Raw genomic sequence first — 9,556 nt, forward strand, 5'->3', positions numbered from 1 at the left:
CTTTTCACTCTGTCATTTAGGTTAGTATTGTGGAGTAACTACAATATTCTCTTATCACAGCCCTTAAATCACCAAATCCCTGAGTGGTTTCTTTCCTCTCCGGCAACTGAGTTAGGAAGGACGCCTGTATCTTTGTAGTGACTGGGTGTATTGATACACCATTGAAAGTGTAATTAATAACTTCACCATGCTCAAAGGGATAGTCGATGCCTGCTTTTTATTTATTTTTATCCATCTACCAATAGGTGCTCTTTGCGAAGCATTGGAAAACCTCCCTAGGCTTTGTGGTTGAATCTGTGTTGGAAATTCACAGCTCGATTTAGGGACTTTACAGATCATTGAAATCATGTTAAACACTATTATTGCACACTATTAGTCCATGCCACTTATTATGTTTTCGTGCCCGAGATGGCATAGCAGTTCAGACGTCTTTTGTCCTCGTCTTGTCGTGTCCTGTATATATATATATATTTACAACTTTTTTTCACATACATTTTATTTTTATTTTCCATCAACTCATCTTCAAAACACTCTCCTGCAATCCGCCTCACCAATTTATATTTATAAATAAGTATTATTTACCTCAAATCTGCAATCCTCCAAGAAGCTAGCCAGAAACTAGCCAGAAACTCCAAGAAGCTAGCCAGAAACTAACCAGAAGCTAGCCAGGAGCTAGCTAGAAGCTAATTAGAAGCTAGTTCAGAAGCTAGTTAGCTTCTTTACTGGTAAATCGTTAGTATTCAGCTAACCACGGTTTGTGGTCATCAGCTATCCTTTAGCTCGAAAATCTATCGCCAGTTTTGTACGGCGCAGCGCGGAACATACCGGACCAATTTTTCTCTCCATGTCCTTGGATTTCAACTGCTCTCTGGACATTCATACCTGGATCTCACAGCTAGCTAGCTGCTATCCGAGTGTCTATCTTCTCTCGTCGATTCCGGAGCAAACATCAATTGCTCCGGAGCTAGCCAGCTCCGTCAATCACTCCTGAGCTCCGTCAAGTCAATCACTCCTGGGCTGCAGTCACCTATTCGGACCCGTTTTACTGCCTACGCGGACCCCCACCGGGCCTTCACAACTGGACTGCCGACGTTATCTACCCGAAGGAGATCTGGCTGGCTCCTCCGTCGCGACGTTACCTGAACGCCCATCTGCGGCCTGCTAACCGTTAGCTGTCTTACCGGCTGCTCTCAGAATAGACAATCGGACAATTTATTTATTTTTATTATTATTATGTTTCTTCTTGGGCCTCTATAACTATATCTATTGTTTTTATTTTATTTTTGTTGTTGTGTGATTTGGACTAATCCCCTCTACCACACGGAACCCCACTAATCTACTGACGGAACGCAAGAGGTGGCTAACAACAGACCTCCATCCTATGCTAGCTTGCTACCGATGTCCTGGCAAGCTGTCTAAGTCGCCGTGACCCCCAAACCAACCACTCCACTCACTGGACTCTTTTGATCACTCGACTAAGGATGCCTCTCCTTAATGTCAATATGTCTTGTCCATTGCTGTTCTGGTTAGTGTTTATTGGCTTATTTCACTGTAGCGCCTCTAGTCCTGCTCACTATACCTTATCCAATTTATTAGTTCCACCACCCACACATGCAATGACATCTCCTGGTTTCAATGATGTTTCTAGAGACAATATCTCTCTCTTCATCACTCAATACCAAGGTTTACCTCCACTGTATTCACATCCTACCATACCTTTGTCTGTACATTATACCTTGATGCTATTTTATCGCCCCCAGAAACCTCCTTTTACTCTCTGTTCCAGACGTTCTAGACGACCAATTCTTATTGCTTTTAGCCGTACCCTTATTCTTCTCCTCCTATGTTCCTCTGGCGATGTAGAGGTGAATCCAGGCCCTGCAGTGCCTAGCTCCACTCCTATTCCCCAGGCGCTCTCTTTTGATGACTTCTGTAACCGTAATAGCCTTGGTTTCATGCATGTTAACATTAGAAGCCTCCTCCCTAAGTTTGTTCTATTCACTGCTTTAGCACACTCTGCCAACCCGGATGTTCTAGCTGTGTCTGAATCCTGGTTTAGGAAGACCACCAAAAATTCTGACATTTTAATTCCAAATTACAACATTTTCAGACAAGATAGAACTGCCAAAGGGGCGGTGTTGCAATCTACTGCAAAGATAGCCTGCAGAGTTCTGTCCTACTATCCAGGTCTGTACCCAAACAATTTGAACTTCTACTTTTAAAATCCACCTCTCTAAAAACAAGTCTCTCACCGTTGCCGCCTGCTATAGACCACCCTCTGCCCCCAGCTGTGCTCTGGACACCATATGTGAACTGATTGCCCCCATCTATCTTCAGAGCTCGTGCTGCTAGGCGACCTAAACTGGAACATGCTTAACACCCCAGCCATCCTACAATCTAAACTTGATGCCCTCAATCTCACTCAAATTATCAATGAACCTACCAGGTAGCCCCCCAAAGCCTTAAACACGGGCACCCTCATAGATATCATCCTAACCAACTTCCCCTCTAAATACACCTCTGCTGTCTTCAACCAAGATCTCAGCGATCACTGCCTCATTGCCTGCATCCGTAATGGGTCAGCGGTTAAATGACCTCCACTCATCACTGTAAAACGCTCCCTGAAACACTTCAGCGAGCAGGCCTTTCTAATCGACCTGGCCGGGGTATCCTGGAAGGATATTGATCTCATCCCGTCAGTAGAGGATGCCTGGATATTTTTAAAAAATGCCTTCCTAACCATCTTAAATAAACATGCCCCATTCAAGAAATTTAGAACCAGGAACAGATATAGCCCTTGGTTCTCCCCAGACCTGACTGCCCTTAACCAACACAAAAACATCCTATGGCGTTCTGCATTAGCATCAAACAGTGATATGCAGCTGTTCAGGGAAGCTAGAAACCGTTATACACAGGCAGTTAGAAAAGCCAAGGCTAGCTTTTTCAAGCAGAAATTTGCTTCCTGCAACACAAACTCAAAAAAGTTCTGGGACACTGTAAAGTCCATGGAGAATAAGAACACCTCCTCCCAGCTGCCCACTGCACTGAAGATAGGAAACACTGTCACCACTGATAAATCCACCATAATTGAGAATTTCAATAAGCATTTTTCTACGGCTGGCCATGCTTTCCACCTGGCTACTCCTACCCCGGTCAACAGCACTGCACCCCCAACAGCAACTCGCCCAAGCCTTCCCCATTTCTCCTTCTCCCAAATCCATTCAGCTGATGTTCTGAAAGAGCTGAAAAATCTGGACCCCTACAAATCAGTCGGGCTAGACAATCTGGACCCTTTCTTTCTAAAATTATCTGGCGAAATTGTTGCCACCCCTATTACTAGCCTGTTCAACCTCTCTTTCGTGTCGTCTGACATTCCCAAAGATTGGAAAGCAGCTGCGGTCATCCCCCTCTTCAAAGGGGGGGGACACTCTTGACCCAAACTGCTACAGACCTATATCTATCCTACCATGCCTTTCTAAGGTCTTCGAAAGCCAAGTCAACAAACGGATTACCGACCATTTCGAATCTCACCATACCTTCTCTGCTATGCAATCTGGTTTCAGAGCTGGTCATGGGTGCACCTTAGCCACGCTCAAGGTCCTAAACGATATCTTAACCGCCATCGATAAGAAACATTACTGTGCAGCCGTATTCATTGATCTGGCCAAGGCTTTCGACTCTGTCAACCACCACATCCTCATAGGCAGACTCTACAGCCTTGGTTTCTCAAATGATTGCCTCGCCTGGTTCACCAACTACTTCTCTGATAGAGTTCAGTGTGTCAAATCGGGGGGTCTGCTGTCCGGACCTCTGGCAGTCTCTATGGGGGTGCCACAGGGTTCAATTCTTGGACCGACTCTCTTCTCTGTATACATCAATGAGGTCGCTCTTGCTGCTGGTGAGTCCCTGATCCACCTCTACGCAGACGACACCATTCTGTATACTTCCGGCCCTTCTTTGGACACTGTGTTAACAACCCTCCAGGCAAGCTACAATGCCATACAACTCTCCTTCCGTGGCCTCCAATTGCTCTTAAATACAAGTAAAACTAAATGCATGCTCTTCAACCGATCGCTACCTGCACCTACCCGCCTGTCCAACATCACTACTCTGGACGGCTCTGACTTAGAATACGTGGACAACTACAAATACTTAGGTGTCTGGTTAGGCTGTAAACTCTCCTTCCAGACCCATATCAAACATCTCCAATCCAAAGTAAAATCTAGAATTGGCTTCCTATTTCGCAACAAAGCATCCTTCACTCATGCTGCCAAACATACCCTTGTAAAACTGACCATCCTACCAATCCTCGACTTTGGCGATGTCATTTACAGAATAGCCTCCAATACCCTACTCAACAAATTGGATGCAGTCTATCACAGTGCAATCCGTTTTGTCACCAAAGCCCACCATTGCGACCTGTACGCTCTCGTTGGCTGGCCCTCACTTCATACTCGTCGCCAAACCCACTGGCTCCATGTCATCTACAAGACCCTGCTAGGTAAAGTCCCCCCTTATCTCAGCTCGCTGGTCACCATAGCATCTCCCACCTGTAGCACACACTCCAGCAGGTATATCTCTCTAGTCACCCCCAAAGCCAATTCTTTCTTTGGCCGCCTCTCCTTCCAGTTCTCTGCTGCCAATGACTGGAACAAACTACAAAAATCTCTGAAACTGGAAACACTTATCTCCCTCACTAGCTTTAAGCACCAACTGTCAGAGCATCTTACAGATTACTGCACCTGTACATAGCCCACCTATAATTTAGCCCAAACAACTACCTCTTTCCCAACTGTATTTAATTAATTAATTTATTTTGCTCCTTTGCACCCCATTATTTGTATTTCTACTTTGCACATTCTTCCATTGCAAAACTACCATTCCAGTGTTTTACTTGCTATATTGTATTTACTTTGCCGCCATGGCCTTTTTTGCCTTTACCTCCCTTCTCACCTAATTTGCTCACATTGTATATAGACTTATTTATACTGTATTATTGACTGTATGTTTGTTTTACTCCATGTGTAACTCTGTGTCGTTGTATCTGTCGAACTGCTTTGCTTTATCTTGGCCAGGTCGCAATTGTAAATGAGAACTTGTTCTCAACTTGCCTACCTGGTTAAATAAAGGTGAAATAAAATAAAATGTGACTTGTAAGGCAGATTTTTACCCCTGAACTTATTTAAGGGTTTGAATACTTATTAGCTCAAGACATTTCAACTTTTCATTTTGTATTAATTTGTAAACATTTCTAAACGCATAATTCCACTTGTATATTATGGGGTATTGTGTGTAGGCCAGTTACACAACATCTACATTTGATCAATTTTAAATTCAGGCTGGAACACAACAAAATGTGAAAAAGTCAAGGGGTGTGAATAGTTTCTGAAGGCACTGTAGATGCAAAGTATGTGAGAAGGCCCCTGACATGGAAATAACTGTGTTTTGTCATGAATGTCCAGGTCGTATCGAGTGGGAAAATGTTCAACAGTTCCTATTTGACTGTATATTAAAAAATAAATGGTTTTATTTTATTTTGTGTACATTGCAGCTAAGAGCTCAAATTGCATATACAAATGTACAAACGTACTATCAATGTAGCTTATTTTCACAAGACTGAGTAATCGCTGCCTGCACTCCCTCTCCTCTCCTCTCAATTTTACTTCTCCTCAAGCCAAGTTTTGAGGCAGTGGCATTAATCAGTCCCTCCAGGGTTTCACAGGGATTTTTAGTGATAATATGCATGGCAATATGCGATGATTTAGTTGAATTTGTAGCGAAAATGCACTGACGAGGAAAACAGTTTGTTAACATGTGGCTTGATTGAAACATATTATGTGGTGAATGTGCAATGATTGGTTGAAATTCCGAGCACTCTTTTTGTACTGCGTTGATGGGTCACTTCTATACGATAACATTGTGATGATTTGGTTTTTCTATGCTGAAATAGTGCGGTGATTGGTAAAAATTTGCAACCCCTCACATATTGTGTGTGAAATTGTTGATTTTGCATAACAAATTGCCATCACAGAATCCTGGAGGGACTGATTAATGAAGTCTATTCATTTCCTCTTCTCTATACTTTCCTTTGGTTATAGACTACCACCTTCTCCACTGAGGTCCAGAGAGCCAGGTCAGGATCCATCACTCCCATCCATCCATGCCTCTGGGTTGTCCCCCGTCAGACGGCCTTCCTCCCAGCCCTCACTGGAGAGATCAGCCACCATGCTTCCAGGCATTGGCCAACCCATGGATGCCAAGCCCCCCTCTGCCTTCAGCCCCAGTCTCTACCAGCACTCTCCCTCCCCCATCAGGGGACTACCCTGCTCCTCTCCTACCCCTTTTGCCTTGACCAAGTCCCTGGCTGCCTCCTGCATCAGCCAGTCCATCAGCCAGAGTCTTGCCAAGAAGAACACTCGCCTCCAGGACCATGCCACCCTTCACCCAGACAGTCCAGCCCCTCTGGCTCCCGCTCCCACTGCATCCCCACTCAGGATGAGGTCTCCCTCCCCCAAACTCACCTCTGGCCCTAGCGCCCCCCTCTGAGTCCTGGCTATGCCCATGCTTCCTACACCAGAGATGGGAACCAGCCACCTAAGTGTCCCCCTTCCCCTCTCCGGTCTACTTCAGTCCGCTCCAGCCCATGCGCATCCCCAGCCCCAGCCCTGTCCCCCCCACCGTACCGCAGCCAGCACTCAGTCTCCCCAGCCCCCCCAGTCAGCCTGCATCACACCGCCTTTTCCTCTGCCTCTCCACGGCCCAGGCCTGCTGTCCTACACCAGCCACGCCATATTGGTTTGAATGGAAACAGTAACAACAATAATAACAATAACACCACTAACGGAGGATGGGTCGCGAATCACCGGAAGCCACCGTTAGCGAGTGCCAATAGTATACCCCATCCCCATGATCCTCTTTGGAGTGGTTCTACTCACACTCTCAACAGGGTGGCAAGGCCCTTCTCTGTCTCGGAGCCCAGCTCACGAGTGCAGTCCCCGTCCCCTTCTCCCTCCCCATCTCCATTCAGCAGGATCTGCTCCCCTCCCCCAGTCCAGAATCATACAGGCCCCCTGATGAACAAGCCCCCCAACCCTAGAAGCACCCGGGCAGGAGGGGCTTGCCCCTTCAATCACCTGGGCCTCTCCCTGGAGCTCCCCAGGGCCTCCTCAGCCTGCTCTTCAGGCATAACCTCCCCTCTGCCCATTGGGGTTCCTGCCAATGTCTGGGGAGTCGCTGCTCCTCAGCCGCGGAATGCCAAATTGGCATTTCCTTTCTCCTCCATTGCCTCACCCACATGGATAGATGTTTATCCCCCCTCCATTCAGAGAAGCTCCAGCACCACCTCCCCTCCCCCATCTGGTTTCTCCCCATGCTCTCCAACCCATTCTCAGAACCTGCGGAGGACCAAGGGAAGCAGCCTGCCCTTCCTTAGCCTGGCTGACCGACCACCCAGTCCAGTCAGTAATGGGAGGGTGTCTTGGGGAGAGAGCGAAGGGCGCAGGTCTGTGGGTGCGGAGCAGGAGTCTGGGTTGATAAGCCCCCGAGGGGGATCCTGCTCCTACAGTGGCTCCCCATCCTGCATCAGCCCCGGGGCCTTGTCCCCTGTCAGACTGGCCCCTGGGAAGAGCACCCACGGCGAGCAACACTTCACCAGCATTGCCTGGCCCGACGTGCGAGAACTCCTGACCAAGTATGACAGTGGGGACAGCCCTGACCAGAGTGCTCCGACCTCTCCTGTCTGGCCTCAGGATGAATGGGGTGACCCAGACCTTGGGGAGGACAGTTGCCGGAGCCACCTGATCTGTGCCTATGTGCCTCGGGCCTCCCCATCCCCAGACACGGGTGCGCCCATCCAGTACCCTCACAGGAGTGAGCCAAAGCCAGAGGACACCACCTCAATGCAGGCAGCCAGAAGGACTCTAAAGACTAGCTATGCTACCACTGTGAACCTGCAGATTGCTGGCAGTGGACGTATCACTTCCTTCAGCAACACCCAGGTGAGCCTGAACCAGACCTTATCCCCCGTGGTAGACAGCCAGGGCAGACGGAGGGTCAGCATCAATGCCTGCAACTTTACCCTTCCCGTTCCCCAGAACTGCAAGAGGCTGTGAGGGGCTACGACTGGGCGACCTCCTCCAAGGTGCCTTATGCCTCAGTGAAAGTCTAAATAGGCACTTTACCCTGAAACAGTGGTGTTCATAGGGATCCTATGAGATATAACTCCAGGTAATATGGTAAAGAATTACATTAGACTTAATTGGACAGTAGATTGAATCACCTGTTCTTTCAGATGACAATCTGACAATGTCAGGAATTGTGCAACCAACCCCACATATCACCGCCCGGCCACCTAGATCACTGTCCAACAGGACACCGACTGAACCCACAGACAAATTAGTTTGCCAGTGTCGTTTTTCTTCGTCTTTTTGTTATTTGTTGTTTCAAAATCAATTCGGTTTATTCTGTTCAACAAAAAAAAACGATGTCTTGTTTATCAAACTCCTGCGTTTGTGCTTGTGGCTGGCATGGTAAAAATGGTCCATTCTTTTTTATTTTTTTATTTATGAACTAGTCTTATTTTGTCTGCATTTCTGGCACTTAATTGTATGTCTTTATTTTGCACAATGTCCTCAGCTGTGTGCGTAGTTAAGACGTGTCTGTGAAGGTAGCTTTTATTTCAGACCAAATCACGATGTTGATGTTTTTATGTGTTCTAACCTATGTAGTTTTACCAGTGGTTCATGTTGAAAAAAATACATGATTTATTTGGTTACACAAGAGCAGAAAATAAGGGAAAATAAGAGCAACAAATTTCAGGGAAAACAAAGTGCAAGAACATGAATGGTGACTCGACCAACATGCATTTTTATTGCTACACAACACAGTGTCTTCAGGCTACATTGGCCTGTTTTGATAGCATAGGCCTAACTACTTTTTTAAGTACAGTATTTAAATATCAGATTTGAAATTGTGAACTCCTGTGGTCAAAAGACTCAAAGAACAACCACTGTGTCTATTACTGATGTGCATTTCAGTTATTTGTACTCCTATAATAATAAAAAAATATTAAAGACCCTTTGATGTTGTCTGTCTCCTTTATGATATTGATTAGTCAACATCCTGGAAAACATAGCTATTGTTGTGGAAATTCACCACTAAGGACTCAAATTCAAAGTAAATTAAGCAATCTGTATTATCACGGCCCGGAGAAGTTCACAAATGCAATATAAGCCCAATGAAAACTTCCCTTTCAGTCCTTATATACTGCTACACATACAAGTTATATAACCATGATTTACATGATTCATTATTCATCATTAACGTTGATTCCTGCATGTGACTGACGAGGCTTCTTCTCTTAAAGCTGAGACCTTGTATTTAGTCCCAGATATGATTGATTTTATTTCACCTTTATTTAACCAGGTAGGCCAGTTGAGAACAAGTTCTTATTTACAACTGCGACCTGGCCATGATAAAGCTGTCACGGCTCACGACGTAATGAGGATCGGACCAAAACGCAGCACGGTATGTGTTCATGATTCTTCATTAACCAAAA

At 46.0% G+C, this 9,556-nt stretch overlaps 1 protein-coding gene across 2 annotated transcripts in view; it reads left to right on the forward strand.

The window, feature by feature from the left end:
- The window catches only part of plekhg2 (pleckstrin homology domain containing, family G (with RhoGef domain) member 2), a 60,861-nt gene extending 51,786 nt beyond the window's left edge, over positions 1-9,075 (forward strand). For both annotated transcript variants that reach the window (XM_035772015.2, XM_052524914.1), the window contains one exon: positions 6,099-9,075. In XM_035772015.2, the coding sequence (XP_035627908.2) occupies positions 6,099-6,546 (448 nt within the window). In that variant the 3' untranslated portion in view covers positions 6,547-9,075. The remainder of the gene's footprint in view (positions 1-6,098) is intronic.
- Positions 9,076-9,556: the final 481 nt, after the last annotated feature.

Source organism: Oncorhynchus keta, chromosome 1 (assembly GCF_023373465.1).
Source record: "Oncorhynchus keta strain PuntledgeMale-10-30-2019 chromosome 1, Oket_V2, whole genome shotgun sequence".
Taxonomy (NCBI): domain Eukaryota; kingdom Metazoa; phylum Chordata; class Actinopteri; order Salmoniformes; family Salmonidae; genus Oncorhynchus; species Oncorhynchus keta.